Raw genomic sequence first — 25,160 nt, 5'->3', positions numbered from 1 at the left:
TGAGGATCGACAGTGGCGCCCGGTCACCTTTCTCCTTGAACGCCTTCAGGAACTTGATGCATCCCGCCACGTTCCGGAATGTCACGTCGAAGTATCCACTGCTGGGGAAATCCTGCAGGCAGAAGACGTCCGTCGCTTGAAATCCGCAGCAATCGAAGAGAATTTTCTTGATGAAGAAGGTGCAATCGACTGGTGCATCTCCTTCCTTGTCCTTCACGACCACCCGAACGGTGTTGCGCACTCCCTGGCCTGAAGCTCGAAGATTGGTTATAGCCATTTCACTCAAAGTCTACCCAGGATCAAAAGGTAATGATCATGGTCTCTTCTCAACCAAGTAAGCACTGATAAGAACAGATACTACACTTGATCTTAGGCCTGTAAGCTTCTAGATAACCAAGGGGCTCCAGATTTGGCAGTACCACCCATTATCTTTGTGGGGACATGCCTACACTTTGCCTGTAGTATCTCACTTTAGAATACCACTGATTTTCCTTCATGTAGCTGCATCCAGTCCACTGTAGCCAGGTCACCACTCAGTTTCTTAAAATTTGCCTTCCGCCAATTTAGAATTTTGACTCCTGTTTTATCTTTGTCCTTTTCCATGATTATGCTAAAGCTTACTGTCTTATGGTCGCTATCTCCAAAATGGTCACCCACTGTTACTTCCTCCACTTGCCCAGCTTCATTACCGAAGACTAAATCTAGAATTGCACCCCCTCTCGTTGGGCTTGTTACATGCTAGCTAAAAAAGTTCTCGAACACAGTTTAAGAATTTTTTTCCCCTCTGTGCCCTTCACACTGTATGTATCCCAGTTGCCTCAGCTGCAGACAGATCCACTGGAGAGTGCTGGGCAGGAGGGATAGGCTGCCAGTCACATAATGAGAATCCCTCTTGTGTTGCCATCTCCTGCTCCATGTAGATTGGCAGCACGTAGCCTTCACAATGGGGCTGGCATCTGCCCTTTATCTCAGGCACTCCAATTGGCTGCCCATCATCTTTAATTGGACGGCAAGCGCGGAGATGTCCTAGTAATTGGCTGCCTCTGGGAAACTCGTGGAGGCAGGTGGACCACAGGGACCAGCAGGATGGGGACCTGGAAATGGCTGAAATGGCCTGAAAATTTTTATAGCGCAGAAGATTCTGCCCATTATCACCGTGTGTCTCCTTATATTCTGTTGAATAAGTCACTGATTCACATTTAGGACAAAATGTACAGGCTAGTTATGAGTAAGTTTTACTCAATCTGTCGGGGAAGCATTAAGTCCTACTTAGAATGGTACACGCTATACACATTTAGTGTGGAAGACAGAATTTGGCAGCTTGGTTTTGTTTTGCAGAATCAGTCTGTTCAGTAATAATTGGCTTGACTAGAACTTTGGTTAATGGAAAATACAATACATCTGGGTCAAATTCAAAGCAGAAAGTGCAGTCTTGGAAGTGATTGGTGCAAAGCCAGAGGAAGTGATAATATACAGTGACATCATCACAACAGCACAAATCGAGGGTACAATTATATCAAAAGCCCCACTGACCACAAATCCAAGGCATTACAACATTTCTAAAAACCTCCTGGGGTCCGTCACGTCCATGGAAGATAGCACACTGACTAGATAATGGGTAGTTTCGTGGCCCCTAGTTTGGTAAAGATCCTGGTACACACTGACGAGAAGTAAAGTGGAAACTTTCTATTTGGGCAGTTTTAGATGATTATCTTGTAACAGACCATACAAGCAGCATAGCCATGAACTTGGCTCACTGCAGTAACCTGAACAATTCAGCTTTCTGTATCTTGGGTCAGAGAAACTATTTCAGATTCAATGCCCCCATATTTACGTGGAGGCATGGAGGGTGTGCGTAAAATATGTTTAACCTCCACTTAAGAATAAAAAGGACCATCATCCCAAGGATAATTGCAATTCCTGTTTGTATGTAGCTGAATAAATGAAGAATTTTTAATAAAACTTAAAATCTATTAAAAGCTCTAACAAAGTTCTATTTTAATTTTTTCCGCAATATACATTCCTAATCAGTGTACAGGTAACCATTCACCTCAGGCTCAGATAAATGCCATATTACCTAAAGAGACTGAAGTAAAATGTTTTAATTATTACACTTTGCTTCATCACACCCAAAAGTTAGTTTATGAGGTTGAAGATTTCAACGCAAACCACAAGTCACTGCAACATGGCCTGAGAAAAGAATTAACATAGAATTTACAGGAGACAAACAGTCCATTTGGCCTAACTGGCCCATGCTCCAGACAAGTCTACTTCCGCCCTACTTCATTTAATCCTACCTGCATATGCTTTTATTCCTTTTTCCCTCATGTACTGATAGCTTTCCCTTAAAGCCATCTATTCGATTCATCTCAACTATTAGATGTAGTAGCAAGTTCCACATTCTAGATAAAGAAGTTTCTCTTGAATTCTTTATTGCATTTATTAAGACGATGGTTAAATCGATGGTCCCTAGTTTTGGATACCTAACAACTGGATATATTCTCCGCTACATCTAACCGATCAAATATATGCATTTTTATAATGTGTCAGGATGTCCCAAAGTTATTTACAACAAATGGATTACTTTTACAGTCATAATAGCAAACAAATAGCAAAATATACAGATAGCAAAAACAAGCAAACCTTTGGAACAATGCAGCTTTATTAAGCATTAAGGAAGCAGTGTTGGAAATGAAGATGCTTTAGAAATGAAAGTTGTTGCTTGTTCTCTGTAGTACATTATACATTATTTTACCAACTTTGAACATAACCTTGAAGGAACAAAAGATTATGTTTAATTAAGATGGTACTTTGCTTTCATTGTGAGGTCTTGATTTATTGAGTTGTTTGAAGTTTCTGGGTTGTATCAATCCACCTTGTTTATCCCTAAAAATAAATTACAAAAAGTGGGTGATGATAACAAAGGTGTACTGAGTTTTCCAATATGATCTGAAAAAAAACTGTCTTCAGCTCTCATTATCGACAATACAATTTTCTTGTATTACTGCACTTACGATTACACACATAATTTTCAATAGAAAGATAACAGGTTAAAAAAAGTGTTCTGAATTTGTCTCTCATAAAATATAAACAAATGGTATTTCTTCTGTACTTTTCTGCTGCAAAAAATACAATTACAGAGTTATATAATTATTAAGTCCGTAGTACTATTGGCAGCACCTCACTTATTTGAACTGGGCAGCACTTAGAATACATAGAATAATGGGACAGAAAAGGTGCACAACTTACACTATCGCCAATAGGAATCAAGAAACTCTAAACTCAAGTAAACATACCACAAATAAGGATGGGGGCAGAGAGGGGGTGGGGGGAGAATTGATAACCCTTCTTTTCAAATTTGTCCAGTTTCTTTCTGATGCTGCAGAATAGGGTAGTAGCACAGTGAAGACTGGCCATCCACGGTAAAGTTAATGCAGAGAACAATGTTATGGGTGACTTGATTGTCTCCTTGTGGATAGCAAGGTTAGTTGAAATGTGGCTCAGGCATTTAGCTGAATCTCATTTGGATGAGCATACTGCCAACTAGTCTTCCTAGCTGCACAGATATTTCTGCAGTGGCATCCTCTCGAAAGGTTATCTGCAACATATTTTGGCCTTGGCTAGAGGATGACTCTTCCAGCTTCTCTTTGTACAGGAAAATGGTGCAGCAAATGACATTGTCTTGGTGACACTCTCAAGGTTGCAGTATAAAGATCCTGGTAGTTGCATGGGTCTTTTTGTAACTGTACTCTGCATCTGCATCTTTCCACAGGTGGCTAGGGTGTCATTATTTTTATTTCCAAGAAATCATTATTCAAAACTGTCTTTACCTTACAGCACACCTGCACAGATGACCGCCTTAAACTTAAAATATTCTGACAGCAACATGAGAAGCAACACAATGCAGTATCCCTAATCATGAACAGCGGCACCTTGAATCAATGGTAATCCTTTGTGCTCATGTAGGCCATGCCATTGTGTCCTCCACGGCCACATGGGTGCTTCAATAAGTCGTTTGATGAATGGGCAATGCAGTGAAATTGGACCATCAAGTTGCTCTTCAATGACTTGCATTTATATAGCACCTTTAATATAGCAGAATATCTAAGGATGCTTCACGGGAGCGTTATCAAACAAATTTTGACACTGAGCCAAATAAGGAGACATTAAGACAAAAGCTTGGTCAAAGAGGTAGATTTTAAAGAGCATCTTAGAGGAGAGAGATAGAGAGACAGAAAGGGCTGAATTTTATGCTCTCCCCCGTGGCGGGTTTGGAGGCGAGAGAGCATAAAATCGGATGAATGGTGGCCGAGGGTGGGGTGGAGGGGGTGTTGACACCGCCCTGCCGCCAGTTGAGGCCATTAACTGGGTAACTAACCCCTAATTAAGGGACTCTTCCTGCCGCAGCCACAATTACCCTTGTGGCGGGCAGCCCTGTCGCTGCACGGGAAGCACGGCATGAAATACTGTGGCTGCTTCCCAGCTGCAGGCCGGCGGGGAGGGGGTCCCTCGTTCAAAGGCACTTGGTGCCTGAACGAGGGACTCGGCAACGGGAAGCAGGGGGAAGGGCCCACTGAGGGCCACTCACCTGCCCTTGCTGCTGACCCCTTTCCCCCGCGGCTCCCACCCTTGAGACCCCTCCGGCCCTGACCTATCTTGAGCCTGGTTCCAGCACAGCTCCTCTGTGTCTGGTGGCTGCATCTACAGCACAAACCACCTGCAAGGCTGGGACTTCCGGCAACAGGTTCCTAAATCATATGGAAGGCCCGCTGCTGTCCAGTTAAGTGCCTAATTGGCACTAAATTTGGCGGGCCTTCCGTACAGGAGTTGACGTGGGGATCACGGCGTCAGTTTCCCCTGACCAACACAAAATTCCACCCAAAGATTTAGGGAACAGACTCAGAGCTTAGGACCTAGGCAACTGTAGACGCGCTGCCAATCGTGGGGTGATAAAAACTGGCGATGCACAGAGGCCAGAATTGGAGGAGCACAGAGATCTCAGAAGGGTGTAGAGCTCGAGAGGTTACAGAGATAGGGACAGGTAAGACCACAGAAAGATCTGAAAACAAAGATGAGAATTTTAAAATTGAGACATTGCCAGACTGGGAGAACAAATGTAGATCAGTGAGGTGAATGGGACTTGAGTGGAAAAAGATAGTCCTGTTGATCAGTACAGTCCATTGTGCAATACATTTGTAGACAATAAATTGGCTGATCTTGTAGATAGGCTATATGCTCGCCTGGAAGGATGCAGAGATATAGCAGTTGAGAGTGATGGTGACAGTGACTGCAAATGGTCATGCTGTCTTTGAGGTGATATTTGTCTGCAGGTGTCCATGTAGCAGATGGCACTGCTCTGCAATTACCTTCATTCTCACTCAGAGCCTGGTTAGGCAGTTCCACTTGATCATTGTCAAATAGGTGTGGCAAGGTTTGCAGATTGCAGTTGCTGGTATATTGATGGGTGCTGGCCAGTGGATCTGCTTGACAATTCTTTTTGCATCTTGCATCACCCCAAGCATTACATGAGTGTGGGATGCTTTAAAAGCAACCTCCGTAACGTATGAAAATTTGATGACCCAGGAATGCCCCATATCTCTTTACAAGCTTCTTAATCCATTTGGCTTACTTTTATTGTCCCATTGTGAGTGAGTAGAAATTCTAGTAAAATATGAGGAAATCCTCGCTTCATGCAAAGTGCCTTATTTGCATGCACTGCTTTTGCACAATGAAAGCCTCGCACTTTCTGTTTTGGTGGTACCATTTGCCAGCACCCACATGCATATCTTGCACCAGTGGAAATGTTTCCACTGATCTGAAATTCTTGCCTGCTGTGAGATACAAGACTACAAAACATCTTAGGGTTCTGATGATATTGTCAGAAACTTTTGATTGAATTATTATGTTGTACATCGCTGTCGGCCATTCATTATGAATGAAAGAAGAATTTGCATTTATGTTGCACATTTCACACCCAGTGAATTACTTTTGAAGTGCAGTTAACTATTGTTTTGTAGGCAAAACACACAGCAAGGACCCCAAAATGAATAAGCAGTTAATCTGTTTTTGATGGTGATGGTTGATGGAGAAATGTTGGGCAGAACACTCAGAGAACTACCAGTTCTTCTTCAAATAGTCTTTCACATCCACCTGAACAGGCAGACCATGATTTTGGTTTAGAAAGATGGTGGGGGAGAATTCATTCGCAGACAGGCGCTGCATAGATTACATCGATTCCCCGGGGACAGGCAGCACCATTAGCAGCAGCTATCTGCACGGCATTCTTTAATGAACAACGCCACGGGGACTGTGCAGGTAGCATCCCACGGCACTGCCTGCCCCCAAGAATTGACCTAAGTTTGCATTGCACCATGTGAATGAATTTCTCCCTTGATATCTCTGATGATGCGGTGCTCCCTTACTGCTGTACTAAAGTATCAGCCTAGATTATGCGTTGGAGCTGGGCTTGAATCCACAATTAACAACACCAACTTGTATTTCTATAGCACCTTTAACGTAGTAAAACATCCCAAGACACTTGACAGTAACGTTATCAAACAAAATTGGACACCAAGCCACATAAGGAAATATTAGGTCAGGTGACCAGAAGATTGGTCAACGAGGGAGGTTTTAAGGAGTGTCTTAAAGGAAGAAAAGGTAGAGAAATGGAAAGGTTTAGGGAGGGAATTCCATAGCTTAGGATCTTGAAAGCTGAAGGCAAGGCCACCAATGGTGGAGCATTTAAATCAAGGTTGCTCAAGAGGCCAGAATTGTAGAGTGCAAATATCTTGAAGGTTTTGGGGCTGGAGGTTATTAAAGAGATAGGAAGGGGTGAGATCACAGAGGGATTTGAAAACAAGGATGAGAATTTTAATATTGTCCCATTGCTTACTCAGGAGCCAATGAAGGTCCGCGAGGACAGGCTCCAAAGTGAGAATGCTATCACTGAAACAAGTTAATTACTTTTTTTACATTTTAAATCATTTGTGGGAACGTAAGGGGCTGTTGAACAGAATTCAGTTATTCATTAGTTTCTCATTTCATATGTTATTCATCATCAAGGTCAATTTTACTACTCCATGCAGATATAAGAACACGTAAAGCAAGGAAGGCTATTCATGATCACTAACCCCCACCCTTTGCCACCCCGATTGCCTCCCTTTCCAATCGTCATCCTTACTAGTCACTTTCCGCATAACAACAGCGACTACACTTCAACAGTAATTTACTGGCTGTGAAATGCTTTGGGATGTCCTGAGGACATAAAAGATGTGACATAAATACAAGTTCTTTCTTTCTTTCATCATGGTAGGATTGATCCTCCCAGCACCACTATCATGCCAAAGAGCATCGCCTCACCGCTTCTCCCAATTGCCCGCCTCTCTCCTAGGACCTACCTGAGAAATTTAAATCCTCTATGCCAGCGGTATGCCTGGGAATGCCCAGCAAGCATCTGCAGCTTGCCAATCGTATGAGGCCTGAGGCAGGGAGGGTTCACTATGCCCTGGCATTGTAAACCAATTTCTAGGCCTTTCTGTTCTAGGAATGAATGCTTGATTGCTGTTTATAATTTGAAATGTGTGTCAAATTTAAAAGAAAATTAAATGAACATGAGACTAGAGGCAAAAATAGATGTTATTACTGCAACTGCTGCTGTTCATTCATTTGTCAAACGGAAAATGCGCTTATCTGAGACCCACTAGTTCTCCACGTCACCGAAGTAAATTCTCATGCTGTGTTCAATTACTCATGTTTTGACATGAGGAGCAATAGTACTCATATCAAAGTAAAGGTTACTGTTTCTTCATTCAGTAAGATGTATAAGTGTTTATGAAACCATCGTGCTCAGTGATTTACTGTGTAACATTCACAAGGAGCCATCAAAAATTCATTATGACAAGTAGAGAGCACTATTCTCTATTTTTAATATCTACATTACAGATTCAAAATCTCTACTTCAAAGTCATATTCCAGTGGAGATCATTCACAAGGACACAGTTGGAAAATTGTGCACTTTGGAATATCTTATGTAAGAAAGACAATTAATCTATTGGAAAGGGCTCAAAGCAGAAAGGCAAGAATGATTCCTTCGTTTATGGCTTTGCATTACTGGGAAAGAAACAAAAATGAACAGTTCATTGAAAAAAAGATAGAGAGGAGATATGATAAGAAGCTTGTGTAGATATGATAAATTAAAGCAGGCTTTTTAAACTTGTACTGTGCAATCAAAACTCCAGGATGTTAGCAAGTACAAAGTTGCAGGCAATACTTGAGAAGGATACAACATTGCATTGAGTATTGGGTATGGGACATAAACTTCCAACATATGCAGTTAGAGCTGTGCCGGTTAACGCATATCAAAAGAAAAATCAACCCTTTATTCGACTGCTAGTTAATATCTTCCCTCTGGACCCCAGCAGTACAAAAGCAGCACACTTTGCGTATTTTGCTATTACCTATGCCTCCAGGAAACCGCATCAAGTCATTGTGAACAATACAATCCTCTAGGAATTGTAGGCGTTGAAGATGTCAAAATGGTGATATTTGCAAACATCACATTGTGCGTGTTTGGACTCTGGGCTTAAATGCACTTGCTTGTTATTTATTTATTTCACAATTGGAGTTACCTCCAAATGTATTATAAATGGGCCAGCTCAAAACATCACGGCACTAATCAGAATAAAGAATACTGAAACTATATCGTTACTTGAGAATCAGCATAAGATATAGCCCATGGTAACAATGAATGCATAATCTAAAGATCACTAATAAAGATTATTTCCCTGCACTTTTCCCATATCTTTTTGCATTCTTTCTTTTCAAATGCTTACCCAATTCCCTTTCAAATGATGCTATAGTCACTCCTTGAGTAGCCATTTGTGGTAAAGCAACCTGTGTCCAAAGAACACGGTGTGAAATGTTTCCCTTTCCTCTGTTCTTTTAGTGATATTCATGAGTTGAACCCCAATTGTTACTGATTCATCAAGCAGGTAAAACAATCTTTTACATTTACCCTTTGAAAACCTTTTCTTATTTTGAAAACCTTTATTAGATTCCTCTTTAACTCTCTCTGTTCCAATTGGGGAAAGCCCTCAGTTCTACAATCCTTTCTTCATAATTCCTATGTTCTTGTGATGTATAATTTGCTGGCATATTTCCTTCCTCTTTCTTGAATACGAGTTTAACGTTTGCCACCCTCCAGTCCTGACACATTCCTGTTCCCAAACATTGTTGAAAAATTATAGTTATTGCCTCAGGTTTCTCCTTTCCAACTTCCCTTGGTTCTCTGGGATATATACCATTTGGACCTGGTGAATTTTCTACCTTAATTCCCAGGGGTCTTTTAAATAGTTTCCTTTTGAATATTTATCTCCAGTTAGTGGGTGATCCGCAGGTATTCCTATATTCTGATTTTCTCCTTCCTCAACAAAAACTGAAGCAGAATATTTAATCAGCAGCTCTGCCTTTCTCAAGTACAAGATTTCCCCTTTCCCAAGTGGCCTTACCCCTTCTTTGACTTAATGGTGAATGACAGACAGCTTTCTTTCAAACATCCTTAAGCCCTCCTAATCTCTCTGCTTGCTTCTCTCCATACTTCTTTGTATTTTATTAACTTTATTATATGAGCGTTTGAGCAGTTTAGGCCTTTACTCTCTAGAATTTAGAAGAATGAGAGGAGATCTAATTGAGGTATTTAAGATGATTAAGGGGATTGACAAAGTAGACGTAGAGAGGATGTTTCCTGTTGTGGGGCAATCTAGAACGAGAGGTCATAGTTTTAGGATAAGGGGTAGCAGATTTAAAACAGAGATGAGGAGAAATTACTTCTCTCAGAGTCATGAGTCTGTGGAATTCACTATCCCAGAGTGCGGTTGATGCCGGGGCATTGAGTAAATCTAAGGAGGAGATAGACAGATTTTTAATTAGTAATAGGTTGAAGGGTTATGGAGAACAGGCAGGAAAGTGGAGTTGAGGCCGAGATGAGATTAGCCATGATCGTATTAAATGGAGGAGTAGGCTCGAGGGGCTGAAATGCCTACTCCTGATCCTAGTTCTTATGTTCTTATGTATTTCTTCTAGTATTCTTCTGCATATTTCCCCAGTCTTTAACCAGATGCCTATTACTTAATGTTTTGCTATAATTCTCTAATCATGTTAATCACTTAACATGAGTAAACTTGAAAACAACAAACTGGTAGCGGGTGATTTGTTATGCAGCATGCTGTCATGTGAAATTGTGGCTGAGTTAATGGAGGACTATAAATAGTGGCTGCTGGCCTAAATGCAATTGACTGTTCCTGATTCTGTCCATTAATTAATTCTGTACTTTAATACAATAAAACTAGCAGTTAAGGAAATTGTTCACTATATACAATACTGCTGTAGTTTGTGAAAGAAGGATAATCAATCAGTCGCAGCTTATGGCATACTGTTAAATTTATAGTCACTAAGATAAAAGTTGTAAAATCAATTACTTTAGGCACAGAAGATTCAGACTGCAACTGTATATGGGGGAAAACAGTCAACCTTTAAGTAAATTTGAATCTCCCATTTTCTTGAGTCACTGACAGTGCTTAAAATCACAATATTCACTATTTGAAATGCTTGTATCTTTTTAGCAAGGTTCTATCTTCTGGTTTACAGAATTTGCAGACATAAAATTCAGTCAGAAATAACATATATTTGTGTGAACTGTTACATAATACTAAATGTTATGGAAGTGAGATAACCATATATTCACTGTCTTTATGTAATTATATGTAACAAACATTGCATGTAAAGTTCTGTTGTAATGAGAATGAGTTTAATTGTCCTGAGAAAAATGCACACATCTCTTTCTCCTGCTCCTCCCTCCTGTTTTGCTTTCTCCTCCCTCCCTTTCCCACTCTATATATTAAAAGTGTTGTATATAGCATTCACTTCCTGCGACTGTCAAACTTATTTATTGTAACATCTTTATTTCTTATTATACTATCTTGTAACATTTAAGCATTTGTAGAGTCATTTACGGCACAGAAGGAGACCATTCAGCCCATCAAGTCCATGCTGGTTCTCTGCAGAGCAATCCGGTCAGTCCCACTCCCCCATTCAATCTCAGTGGCCTGCAAATTTATTCCCTTCATGTACCCATCCAATTTCCTTTTGAAGTCATTGGTTGTTTCTGCTTCCACCACCCTTGTGGGCAGCGAGATCCAGGTCATTACCGCCTGCTGTGTTCAAAAGTGCTTTCTCATAGTTCCCTGCATCTCTTACACAAAACCTTCAATCTATGTCCCCTCGTCATTGTACCATTAGTTAATGGGAAAAATTTTTCCTTGTCTAACTTATCTAAGCCTGTCATAATCTTGTACACCTCTATTAAATCTCCCCTCAATCTTGTTTGCTGTAAGGAGAACACCAGCTTTTCCAACCTAGCCTTGAAACTAAAATCACTCATCCCTTGAACCATTCTGGTAAACCTCTTCTGCACCCACTCAAGGACATCTCACATCCTTCCTGAAGTGTGGTGACCAGGTAGGGCCTAACCAGAGCTTTACAAAGGTTCAGCATAACTTCCCTGCTTTTGTACTCTATGCCTCTATTTAAGACGCCCAACATCCCATATACTTTACTAAGCACTCTCTCAATATGTCCTGCCATCTTTAAAGATCGATGCACATGCTCCCCAGGTCCCTGCACACTCTTTAGAACTGTGCCATTCAGTATATATTGCCTCTCACTATTCCTTCTGCCAAAATGCATCACCTCACACTTGTCAGTATTAAATTTCATCTGCCAACTGTCTGCCCATTCTGCTCACCTATTTATGTCCTGTTGCAGGAGGTACATAGCATCCTCACAGTTTGCTGCAGCTCCAAGTTCGGTGTCATTGGCAAACTTTGACATCCTGCTCTGTATTCCAAGATCAGTCATTTATATATAGCAACAAAAAGCATTCCTTAGTTCCCAATGAGTTCTCCAGCTCCATCTCCAATGCAGATGGCCAGTACCTTAATGTTAGCAGTAAAGAGCAAGAGAAAGGGTCACAAATAGGGAAGCAAAGGTAGGATACCTGAGGTAAACAGGTAGTGGAAAATGGCAACACATACTTCAACAAGGTGTGATGGTAAAGGTGATCGGAGGTGACATCATGGTGAGGTATTCACATGCATTCTCTTTCTATATCTTGCACCCTCTCTTTTGCCCTGCCCCACAGCTCAAAACCTGTCTGATATTCTGCTGGCACTTGCCCCTCCCCTAAAACCCAAAGCCTAAAGGCATGGTACAAACATCAAAGTATAGGAATCAGAAAAGCCAAGAGACTGAGACTGTAGAGGTAATTGATGGGGTGAAATTGAGAGGTAGGGCATACAGAAAATGCTGGCTATGCTTACAGTGGATAAGTCGCCAGGTCCAGATGGCTTGCATCTCAGGTTACCAAAGGAAGTGGGGGTGGAGACAGCAGAAGGGCTTCCCATGATCTTCCAATCTTCCCTAGATACGGGAGATGTGCCAGAGGATTGGAAAGTGGAAAATATGACACCCTTATTCAAGAAAGAGTGTAAGGACAGTCCTCGTAACTGGAGGCCAGGTAGTTTAACATCAGTGGTGGGTAAGCTATCAGAAACAATAATCAAGGAAAAAAAAAATCAACAGGCACTTGGAGAAGTTTGAGTTAATTAAGGATACCCAGCATGGATTTGTGAAAGACAATTTGTGTTTAATGAATCTAATTGAATTTTTTGATGACGTAACAAAGAAAGCAGATGAAGAGATTGCAATGGATGTTGTCTATTTACATTAAGAAAGTTTTTGACAAAGTACCACATAAAAAGCTGGTTAACAAAACTGAGGCTCATGGAATAGGCAGGTCAATGTCAGTTTGGATAAAAAAAATTGGCTTAAGGTCAGAAGACAGCGAGTCATAGTAAATGGTTATTTTTCAGTCTGGAGGATAGTATACAATGCTGTTCTCCAAGGGTCTGTACTGGGATCATTGCCTTTTTGATTGAGATATATGTAGAGAGTAACAGGGTGGCACAGTGGCGCAGTGGTTAGCACTGCAGCCTCACAGCTCCAGGGACCTGGGTTCGATTCTGGGTACTGCCTGTGCGGAGTTTGCAAGTTCTCCCTGTGTCTGTGTGGGTTTTCGACGGGTGCTCCGGTTTCCTCCCACAGCCAAAGACTTGCAGGTTGATAGGTAAATTGGCCATTGTAAATTGCCCCTAGTGTAGGTAGGTGACAGGGAATATAGGATTACTGCAGGGTTAGTATAAATGGGTGGTTATTGGTCGGCACAGACTCGGTGGGCCGAAGGGCCTGTTTCAGTGCTGTATCTCTAAATAAAAAATAAATAAATAACATTTCAAAATTTGCCGATGATACCAAACTTGGAAGAGTGGCAAACATTGAGGATGATACAAAACGAGTGCAACAGGACATAGCTAGGCTAGACGAATGGGCAGACAAGTGGCAAATGGAATTTAATACAGAGAACTATAAGGTGATGCATTTTGGCAGAAGGGATGGGGAGAGGCCATATAGACTTAATGGCACAGTTCTAAAGAGTGTGCAGGGACAATGACCTGGGGATACATGGGCATAGATCTTGGAAGGTGACAAGACATATTGAGAGCGTGGTCAGCAAAGCATATGGGATTTTGGGCTTCTTAAATAGAAGTACCAAATACAAAAGCAGGGAAGCTATGCTGAAGCTTTATAAAGCTCTGGTTAGGCCTCAACTAGAGAACTGCATCCAATTTTGGTCACCACACTATAGGATGGATGATGGTCCTCAAGAGGGTGCAGAATGCTTCCAAGGATGAGGGGTTTTACCTACAAGGTTAGGTTGGAGCAGGGAAATTTAATAGAGGTGAACAAGATTCTGACAGGTTTGGATAGGGTAGACAAAGAAAAACTGTTTCCATTAGCTGATGGTACAAAGACTAGCAGACACATATTTAAGGTTTTGGGCAAGAGTTGCAGGGGGAATGTGAGGAACAACTTTGTTACGCAGCGAGTGGCAATGACCTGGAACTCACTGCTTACAAGGGTGGTAGAAGCAGAGACAATCAATAATTTCAAAAGGAAACCAGATGGGCACTTGAAGGAAATAAACTTGCAGGGCTACAGCAGGGGAATGGGACTGACTGGATTGCTCTACGGAGAGCCGACACAGACTTGATGGGCTGAATGGCCTCCTTCTGTGCTGTAAATGACTCTATGACTGGGAACAAGAGGGCCAGTGGATGTGGAAGTGAGTAGAATGGTGACAGGTGCTCGGACATGGGAAATAGCATTGCAGGGAAATGAGGTAGAACAGCACATCAAGAAGCAGGCTCACGTGCAGGGTTTGAAGGGATATTAAGTGCTATCAGTGACTATGTGGAGTGAAGCTGTAAGGCACGTGATGCCCTGCACCTTGGCCACTTTACTTCCCCTCCCCCATCTATGACCTGCTCTATTTTTGCCAAATCTGGCACACTACCCACTACAGTACCTAATGTCTGAAAGGAAAGAAGAAGCAATAAAAGCAAAAGGCAATAAAGGAAAGGCAGAAAAACAGTGAGAGAGTGAGAGAAGTAGAAGAAAACACAGAGAAACACAAAAGGTGAAAGTCAGAGAGAAGCACACAGTACACAAAGAGAAAGAGACAATGAAAAGATGAGGAACAGAAAGTGGACACTGACAGGTAAGCATGATATGCTAAACTCTCTGTTTCTCGCTCCATGGATGCTGCCTGACCTGTTGAGTATTTCCAACATTTCTGCTTTATTTCAGATTTCCACCATCTGTAGTATTCTGCTTTTGTACCAATATATCTACTGTATACTAAAAGGCACATCAAACTCCGGAAAGTACAGATGCAAAGTCTTAAAATGTTGGGTTCTTCTAATCTCCAGCATAAAACTGATGTGTGCATTCCAATTGCAAAATTCTCTGACCAAACAACAATTAAATTCAGAGTGATCTTGGGTTTTGTTTACTTACAGCAATTGGATTTTGTGGCCTTAAAATGATCGACCACCTTAAACACAGGTTCTACCTCACTGGAATACTACATTGTGCTTTTGTCAATATAAAACAATGTCATAATCAAATTACTGTGAAAAAGGCCTCCATGACTAGCTCAGATGAACAAGAAAGAGAAAGAAACTGCATTTATATAAGGATTTTCGTGTTCTTAGGATGACCCTTAGTGCTATATGTGCTGAAAACCACACCTGCCAAGAATGAGGCATATTAATTTCGTCATATGGAACATTAATTTTAAACTCTTATTGGACTGAAAACATGGCTGCACCTGCATTCTAAAAGGGAACATTTGCATTCTAAAAAACAGTTGCCTGGAGAAGACAATGGAACTGCTCCCTGATTCAATTAACCAAATGGATTTTGATCAAAAGACATTGGATGTGTAAAAATCAGCATTGCAGCCCCCGACTGAGAATGTCTACTAAGATTGAAAGAGTCCACAAAACCTCGCTGGGCAGGTGGTTCCAAAAAAAGGAGCGAGTCACATGACTGGCCTGCTGGCCCAGGTTTGGTTCGAATTGTGCCACACAGACAAAAAAGACTGTAACTGAACTTGAAGAGAGAGCATTTCTCCCTGCCACCCTCTCTCTCTCACGAAAAGAGGACTCTGCAACTGGATTTCAAGAAGACAACATCTTCCTGACTCTCTCTCTCTCATGCAAAGATAGGGACCCAAGGATGAAACTAAGCCTCAAGACAGAAAACCATCAAAACAAGTTTGAAAGTGTGCACTGGGCCCCAACAAGATGGCAAGATTTAACTGCAATCAAAGACTTTACATCGAACTCAAAAGACAGTAAATGAACTCCAGATACTGCTTCAACCCTTTCCCCTTAATTCTTTCTCCTTTTCTGTCTCTAACTGCATGTACGTTTATCACGTGTGCACGCTAGCATGGTTACGTTGCGTATTTTTAGTAGTTTTAACCAAATTAGTTTTAAGGTTAATAAACTTACATCTTTCTTGTTTAAGTCTAAGAAAACCTGTCTAGTTGTTTTCTTTGCCATTACAGTTGGAGAGCAGTGAACAAGGATTCACTGAGGGGAAATTAAAAACATGGTGTTTTAAAAATTAAACCCTGTTACGGCTGAGAGGGAACCCCTAGATTCCTTTCTCACCTGGTTGTAGCATATATAATCAATTAATTACTTCTTGAAGTATAGTCACAGCAATAAGATGAGACAGTTAATCTGTGCTTTTGGTAGAGGAATGAATTTGACCCAAAGAACCTCTATCTCCTCTTCAAGACAATACCCAAAATCTTTTAGATCCACCTGAAATGTCTCATCTAGCTAGCTGAATTTTAGTTCCAGGGTCCCGATCCCGGAGGGCCAATGGGAGTGTCCGAGGCTCAGTGCGGCAGCAGCCCCACCAGTTGAGGTGGGCGCTGCCGTTGTAGGCGGGGGACCTCATGGGCACCTCAAGATGGAGGCGCCCTCTGAAGACTTGTACATGGAGCAAAATATATTATGGCCACAGCTGCCAGGCCATCACTCCGGAGGGGGATTCCCTCCACAGGATGGCCTGCAGCTGTGGCTGTGATCCTCACAGCCTAGGGGATCCATGCTGTGCTGCTTTGCAGGATGTACCTCTGGCCCTCCTGGCCAGCTGCTGGGAGGCCACCACCTCTACGGGCTCCAACCACATTGGAGGGCTTGTCCACCATCAGGAAAATCCAAATGGTGTGTGAAGAGTGCCTCAATTGGCCCTTTAACTGGTCTAATTGGCTACCCGCCACCTCCCAGAAGCTGACTCCCTGAAAATTGGCCGCAGGCAGGAATATGCCAGTAGACCGGCATGCCGGCCGGCAATGGGAAATTGCCAGCTCGCCTGCTTCCAAATCCGCCTCCAGATGAAAATTCTTCCCATCATCTCTGGCATTGCATTATTCCCTCACTGCTGCACTACAGTTCAGCACAGATTATAGCTCAATTACTGGAGTGGGATTGCATGCATGACCTCCTGACACAGAGCCAATCTCAGACTACAAATATCTAATTTTCAATTTGTGGAGGGAGTCCAGATGCTTCCCTTGAAGACTGTAATTGCAGCTGATGATTTGTCTGTTTGAGAAACCCCGATAATCTTTGATGCAGAATTAATCATATTACAGCTGCTTTCAAGTCAGGAGTTTTTATGCTAATTCCAGGAATTGCTACACAGAAAAGATGTTGATTGTTACTTGTATGTCCCGTGTTCTGGAGTTGCTAAGGAAATGGAGATCCATTATTAAATGTGTGAGAGAGAGAGATAAGTAGATGGATAGAAAGAGAGAATTAAATATAGATAATGAATAACTGTGATGCATGAGAAGCTCCTAGTCCAAAGCAGAAGTATATTGGTGTACTACAAACTAAAAAGGAACGGATACACTCAAAGGATTAAACTGTTGGATAATCAACCAATCTATTCATTTTATCTGCTAAGTCTTATTACATGTACACTAAAGGCTTTCAGTTCTCCTATGAAACGTGTAATCTTGCCTATTCAAACTTCTATGTCTGATCTGAGTTATTGGGAACTTAAGTAATTGCATTTTTATACATCTATTCACAAGAGGTAAAACCCAAGAGAGCTGTGTGATTTTCAGTTAATCCCCATTCATATAAACCACTATGATTTAAATTAGATTTACATGCTGATTAATCATGTATACTAGCCCTAAATAATAGTTAAAGCACCATTTTGTTTTAAATGTTCATTACAATCTATATTTTTCATTTGAGCATTTAATTTTATTTGAACTATTAGTCAACCTCCTGGTAGCATTGCACACAAGGAATCAAGACAAAATATAATCTTCAGGCGAAGGGAGGTTAGAGGTCAGAGAATAACTGGGCCAGAAGTTAATTAAATATTCTGTACTTATTTTTCATATAGCCAATTGATTTTATTACTGTTTATGATTAAGCAACATAATTTACAGCCATTTTGAAAACAGTAGAAGAATTGCAGCACAGGGGATCTTCTGCAATACAGGTTGAGGATCCAGATATAAAATCAAATTGCTAGTGCCGTCATTGGTAGGAGAGTGCAATGAATATGGTGACAAGTTTATGTATGCAGCTTCCATGTGAACATACAGAATTTATAATAATACTGCAGAATTTATATTAGTTGTGGTTAAGGCTGGTGCCATATTTCATGCTTCAGTAGAGACAAGAACTGACACGGTCATAGGGATTGGATTTTGAGCAGGTTCTCTGGGTTTTCCACCTAATTTTGGTGGATGATCCACTGAAATGCTGAAGAAATTGTGTAAACGGCAGAATTCTGGAAGATGATTGGAAGGTCAACCCCACAGTGTGGCATGTGGTCTTATTCACAGATTTAGTATGGAGTACACTACCATGACTCATGGCCCTCCTGCCTTGGGCACTACGGCATTGGAAGGATGAATGAGAATGGACAGAGACTGCTGGAGTTGTGTACCTATCACAACCTCTGCATCACCAACTCGTTCTTTCATACTAAACCCTGTCACCCAGGTTTCATGGAGGCACCCAAGATCATGTTGTTGGCACCAGCTGGACCTCATCGTCACAAGGCGATCCTCTTTAAACAGCGTTCAAATCACACGCAGCTTCCACTATGCGGACTGTGACACCGACCACTCCCTGGTGTGCAGCAAGGTTAGACTCAAACCAAAGAAGCTGCATCACTCCAAGCAGAAGGGCGGCCCGCGCATCAACACTAACAGAATTTCTTATCCACAGCTGTTATATAAGTTTCTAAATTCACTTGAAAAAGCTCTTCAAAACACTCCTACAACAGGGGATGCAGAGATCAAGTGGGCCCACATCAGAGATGCCATCTATGACTCAGCAATGACCACCTATGGCAAATGTGTGAAGCAGAATGCAGACTGCTTTCAATCTCACTTTGAAGAGCTGGAACCTGTCGTAGCTACTAGGTGCATTGCACTGTTGAACTACAAGAGAGCCCCCAGCGAGTTAACATCCATAGCACTTAAAGCAGCCAGAAGCGCTGCACAAAGAACAGCCAGGCGCTGCGCAAGTGACTACTGGCAACACCTATGCAGTCATATTCAGCTGGTCTCCGACACCGGAAACATCAGAGGAATGTATGATGGCATTAAGAGAGCTTTTGGTCCAACCATCACGAAGATCGCCCCCCTCAAGTCTAAATCAGGAGACACGATCACTGACCAACACAAGCAAATGGACCACTGGGTGCAGCACTACCTAGAACTGTACTCCAGGGAAAATGTTGTCACTGAGACCGCCCTCAATGAAGCCCAGTCTCTGCCAGACATGGATGAGCTGGACGAACAGCTAACAAAATCTGAACTCAGCGAGGCCACTGATTCTCTAGCCAGTGGAAAAGCCCCTGGAAAGGATGGCATTACCCCTGAAATAATCAAGAGTGTCAAGCCTGCTATACTCTCAGCACTCCATGAACTGCTTTACCTGTGCTGGGATGAGGGAGCAGTACCACGGGACATGCGCGATGCCAATATCATCACCCTTTATAAGAACAAGGGTGACCGCGGTGACTGCAACAACTACCGTGGAATCTCCCTGCTCAGCATTGTGGGGAAAGACTTTGCTCGAGTCGCTTTAAACAGGCTCCAGAAGCTGGCTGAGCGTGTCTACCCTGAGGCACAGTGTGACTTTCGAGCAGAGAGATCCACCATTCACATGCTGTTCTCCCTTCGCCAGCTACAGGAGAAATGCCGCAAACAACAGATGCCCCTCTACGTTTCTTTCATTGATCTCACCAAAGTCAGCAGACGTGGTCTCTTCAAACTACTAGCCAAGATCGGATGTCCACCAAAGCTACTAAGTATCATCACCTCATTCTATGACAATATGAAAGGTACAATTCAGCATAGCGGCGCCTCATCAGGCCCCTTTCCTATCCTGAGTGGTGTGAAACAGGGCTGTGTTCTCGCACCTACACTGTTTGGGATTTTCTTCTCCCTGCTGCTCTCATTCGTTCAAGTCTTCAGAAGAAGGAATTTTCCTCCACACAAGATCAGATGGCAGGTTGTTCAACCTTGCCCATCTAAGAGTGAAGACCAAAGTACGGAAGGTCCTCATCAGGGAACTCCTCTTTGCTGATGATGTTGCATTAACATACACACAGAAGAGTGTCTGCAGAGACTCATCGACAGGATTGCAGCTGCCTGCAACGAATTTGGCCTAACCATCAGCCTCAAGAAAACGAACATCATGGGACAGGACATCAGAAATGCTCCATCCATCAATATCGGCGACCACTCTTTGGAAGTGGTTCAAGAGTTCACCTACCTAGGCTCAACTATCACCAGTAACCTGTCTCTCGATGCAAAAATCAACAAGCGCATGGGAAAGGTGTCCGCTGCTATGTCCAGACTGGCCAAGAGAGTGTGGGGAAATGGCGCACAGACACGGAACACAAAAGTCCGAGTGTATCAGGCCTGTGTCCTCAGTACCTTGCTCTACGGCAGTGAGGCCTGGACAATGTAGGTCAGCCAAGAGCGACGTCTCAATTCATGCTATCTTCACTGCCTCCGGAGAATCCTTGGGATCAGGTGGCAGGACCATATCTCCAAATCAGAATTCCTCGAGGCGGCCAACATCCCCAGCATATTCACCCTACTGAGCCAGCGGCGCTTGAGATGGCTTGGCCATGTGAGCCGCATGGAAGATGGCAGGATCCCCAAAGATACATTGTACAGCGAGCTCGTCACTGGTATCAGACCGGCCGTCCATGTCTCCGCTTTAAAGACGTCTGCAAATGCGACATGAAATCCTGTGACACTGATCACAAGTCGTGGGAATCAGTTGCCAGTGATCGCCAGACATGGACAGCCATAAAGGCGGGGCTAAAGAGTGGCGCGTCGAAGAGACATAGCAGTTGGCAGGAAAAAAGACAGAAGCGCAAGGGGAGAGCCAACTGTGTAACTGCCCCGACAACCAATTTTATCTGTAGCACATGTGGAAGAGTCTGTCACTCTAGAATTGGCCTTTATAGCCACTCCAGGCGCTGCTTCACAAACCACTGACCACCTCCAGGCACTTACCCATTGTCTCTCAAGACAAGGAGGCCAAAGAAAGAAAGAAAGAAACACTACTGAAAAGCACCAATATTTCCTTTGCTAGTTTTTTTCATTATAGATCTCATATTTCTGATAAAACCTAAAAAGAATGTATTTTGACAACTTTGAAAATTATTTTTCTTTAAATTTTTGGAAGAGTTGGGTGTAATATTGTTTTAGTATGAGGGCAGTGGAAGCAGAGTTATATTGAAAGCTCCACACGTTTATAAACAGGAGAAAAGTGGAGCATTGTTGTTGTAAGAACTCTGCCAGCATATGAAATTTTTGACGTTACTGACTATCCTGTTGCCTCTTTACTGACATTAAAAACTTAATAGGCAGTCCAGTGAGCCACTTAACAATGTTTTCAAATAAATTTAGAAGTTTTGCTCAGTACTGGCTGTAGTTAAGTAATGTAAGGCCGAACAACATTGAGAGTGGGGTGAATTTTATGCTCTCCCCCACAGTGGATTTGGAAGCAGGGACAGCATGTAATCGGGTGGGATGGTGACGGGGGAATCCCACCACCTTCCCGCTTCCGCTGTAATTAAGTCCAGGGCGGGAAGGCCTGCGAATGGCCTTCCCGCCCTACCACAAACTGAGGCCCTGAAGTGGGCAATTAATGCATGGCAAGAAAAACCATGCAGTTTGCTTGCTGACTCCAGGGATGGGGGTTCCTCGTTAGTAGGCACTTAGTGCCTGAATGAGGTTTCAGCATCGGGAAAGGAGGGGGAGGGGGGGTTCTGAGAGCCACGCCCCTGCCATTGCTGCCAGCCCCCTACACCCCCGTCCCCACGACATCCACACTGCGAGAGCCCTCCCACGCGCATCTACCCGTGGCCTGGGTTCAGCGCCACTCCTGGGCCTCGGGTGGGTGCTCCACTGGCAGCAGCCACCGCCTCAGCAGTGGCACTGCTCAGTTAAAAGAGCTTCCAGCCTCTGATTGGCTGGCAGCTCTCAGAGGGTGGGACTTCCATCACCAGGATCCATGATCCTGTGGAAGGCCCGCTACTGTCCAGTTAAGTAACTAACTGGCACTTGATTCGGTAGGCCTCCCACAGAAGGGGCTACATGGGGTCCTCTCCAGTGCTTTTGCCGGAGATTGAGACCCCCAGCACCCAGATAAAATCCCGGCCAGTATCTTTACCAACTGGTCTTACACTTGAAGCCAAAGCTCAAACTCACACCAGTTTGACTGCATTATACGGCTTCATTTCCAATGTAGGGAAGCTGAACATGCTTCACACAGATCCTAAATGTGAAGTACGACTGCCTTATACAAGATAATGAGGTAAGTAATTATTTTCCTATTGTGTGGATTAAAGTTCAGTGCAGATTCCCTATGTGGTTGAGTGATCACTGGAGGATAGAGATGCCAGTGATTTTAATGGGCCTGTACAGCAGCAAAAATGTTAAATAAAATAATTAAAAGTGATCCTGTGGTACCACCCGGCTCCATACTGAAAACACACATTCATGATTTAATTGTGTAATGATTATTTGTAAAAGTAGACAATATAGAAATGGCTGTTCTGAACATTCTGGTTTCTATATGATAACACAATATAGAAAACATAAGTGTAATTTCTCGACTGTGTTCAGAGGATGGGTTTTGCCCACCAAAGTGGAAGACACCTGACTCTATTAAACATTCTGGACTCAGGCCTATTTAGATATTTCAAGCAATCTCAAGTCATGAAAAGCCCCTCCCAGGAGCCAGCTTTTTTGGGACCAGGATGCCCAATGTTGCTGCTGTGATTTAAAGGTCAGCATCAGCAAATGGGTGTTTTTGCTGGCAGAAATTTATAAATAAATCTGGAACATGAATCAGAGCACTAGCACATATCCATGGTTTCCTGACCCTCTGTAAAGATGCAGGAAGTGCCGCTGAGTAGAATTGGCCTTCTTCGCAAGCTGCACAGAGAGAATGGGAGGAGATGGGCTTTGCACATCAATGAGGTCCCAACTACCTAGACATAATGGCTGAAAGTGAAGACAAGGTTCAGATACCTCATGAGCCATATATCTAAGTTTGCAAACAACATTAAGTTAAATGGTGCAATAAATAATGCAGTTGAGAGCAGACGTTGCAAAGGACATTGACAGACTAAGCTGAATGGGCAAAGTTGTGACAAATGGAGTTCATTGTACGAAAGTGTGAGGTTCTCCATTTTGAACCTATAGAAAGATAGATCAGAGTATTTTCTAAATGGAAAGAAACTAGGAACTGTGGATGACCACAGTGTTTTAGGGGTCCACGTACAGAAATCACAAAAAGCTAGTGAACAGTTACAAGAAATAATTTAAAACATGAATGGAATGTTTCCCTTTATCTCAAGTGGGCCGTAATACAAAGATGTGTAAGTTATGTTACAGCTGTACAGAACTCTTATTAGACCCCATCTGGAGTACCACATTCAGTTCTGGGGCCCGCACCAGATTCACCAGAATGATACTGGGACTTAAAGAGTTAAATTATGAGGCTAGATTGCACAGACGAGGCTGCATGGCCCTGAATATAGAAGATTAAGGGGTCTTCTAATTGACATGTCCAAGATGATCAAATGATTTGATAGGGTAAAGTGAGAGAAATGAATTCCTCTGGACTCCCTCCACTACAACAAGGGGGCATAACCTTAAAATTAGACCCAGGTCATTCAGGGGTGAAAGTACTTTCTCACTCAAAGGGTAGTGGAAATCTGAAACTCTATCCCCCAAAAGTTGTTGAGGCTGGAGCAATTGAAAATTGAACCTGAAAACCAACAATGGTCAGATGTTGAGCTCTTGGATTCTGATCTCGTAGGGTTTGCATTCAAAAATAGGTGTTATCGGAGCACCACATGTTTCCATACTAATGGCCTACTGCCTGTCATCCAGCAATAGGACACTGGCCACACTGTCACCTGAAAGGGGACAGTAAGTTGCACCCACTTATAGTTCTGGCAGGCAGGAGTCCTCAGATATTCCCCTGTGATTCCATTCACTGCAGAACTGCACTTCATGCACTCTCAAGCTTATATTGACAACAGTAACATATAGGTCAGCCCGCAAGAGAGTTGCTCCAGGACTCACCTATGTGTTACTGTTGCCAATATAAACTGGGCATTGCAGGGAAAGCTGTTTTGCACTGAATAAAAAGTGGACAACAGTTTCACACTCAGATCGACTTCTTAGTGATTTCTACAGTGCAAATGATCGAAACATTAGCTTTGAACAGCAGTGTGTGTCCATACATGCACCAAACATCCCAAGAAACTGGAGTTTAAAAGGAAGAGATAACTTACAACTTGTGTTTATATAGTGCCTTTAATGTAATAAAATATCCCAAGGCGCTCCAAAGGGGCATTATAAAACATAATATGACACCGAGCCACAAGAAGAGATATTAAGGCAGATGACCAAAAGCTTGGTCACAGAGGTAGGTTTTAAGGACTGTCTTAAAGGAGGAAATGGAGGTAGAGAGGCAGAGGTTTAGGGAGGGAGTTCCAGAGTCTAAGGGCTTAAGGCAGCTGAAGACATGGCCATCAAGGTGGAGCAATTAAAACTTGCTTACAATGAAAAGCAAATGCAGGCAGTTTATTTACAACAATCAATATTATTCATTCAATTGACACAAAACTGTCAAAAATCTACAATGTGTGAGTTATATTAAGATTAGTTTCCATTCTAATTGAAAAGTACAGCAAGCCAAATGATAAGGACAAAACCTGTGGCCTTTAAAATTAAGTTAAAACAAGTCTATAATGGCCTTATGATAACAACAATACAGGTTTCCTAGCAACACTATGTATGGAAGCAAGAAGGTAAGGAGCTTTAGTCGAGCCAATACCACATCTCTATTCTTGGAGTTAATAACCAAACTTCAAATTTGACTTCAACAGGTCTACTGTGGCGAATTCAATCAATGTCCTTGGGATCACAGGGCCTTTTATTTTTAGACAAGTGCAGAATTTTCAGGAGGAAAAGCGAATACAACAAATCTCCCAGTTACACATTGCATATTCTTTTCAGCATTAACTAAGTATGAAACAGAGGTGCACGATTATCTGTTACATTTTACTTTGTGCACTGTCTTGTAATGCCTCCTGCAGAACTAGTTGGT

General features: G+C 42.5%; 1 protein-coding gene across 1 annotated transcript in view; it reads right to left on the bottom strand.

The window, feature by feature from the left end:
• Nucleotides 1-2,644: 2,644 nt before the first annotated feature.
• The window catches only part of ropn1l (rhophilin associated tail protein 1-like), a 74,712-nt gene continuing 52,196 nt past the window's right edge, over nucleotides 2,645-25,160 (bottom strand). The window contains exon 6 of the mRNA XM_068056230.1: nucleotides 2,645-2,886. Within this exon, the coding sequence (XP_067912331.1) occupies nucleotides 2,799-2,886 (88 nt within the window). The 3' untranslated portion in view covers nucleotides 2,645-2,798. The remainder of the gene's footprint in view (nucleotides 2,887-25,160) is intronic.

This window comes from Heterodontus francisci, chromosome 2 (genome assembly GCF_036365525.1).
Source record: "Heterodontus francisci isolate sHetFra1 chromosome 2, sHetFra1.hap1, whole genome shotgun sequence".
Classification (NCBI taxonomy): Eukaryota; Metazoa; Chordata; class Chondrichthyes; order Heterodontiformes; family Heterodontidae; genus Heterodontus; species Heterodontus francisci.
This window is presented reverse-complemented; position numbering and strand designations above follow the sequence as displayed.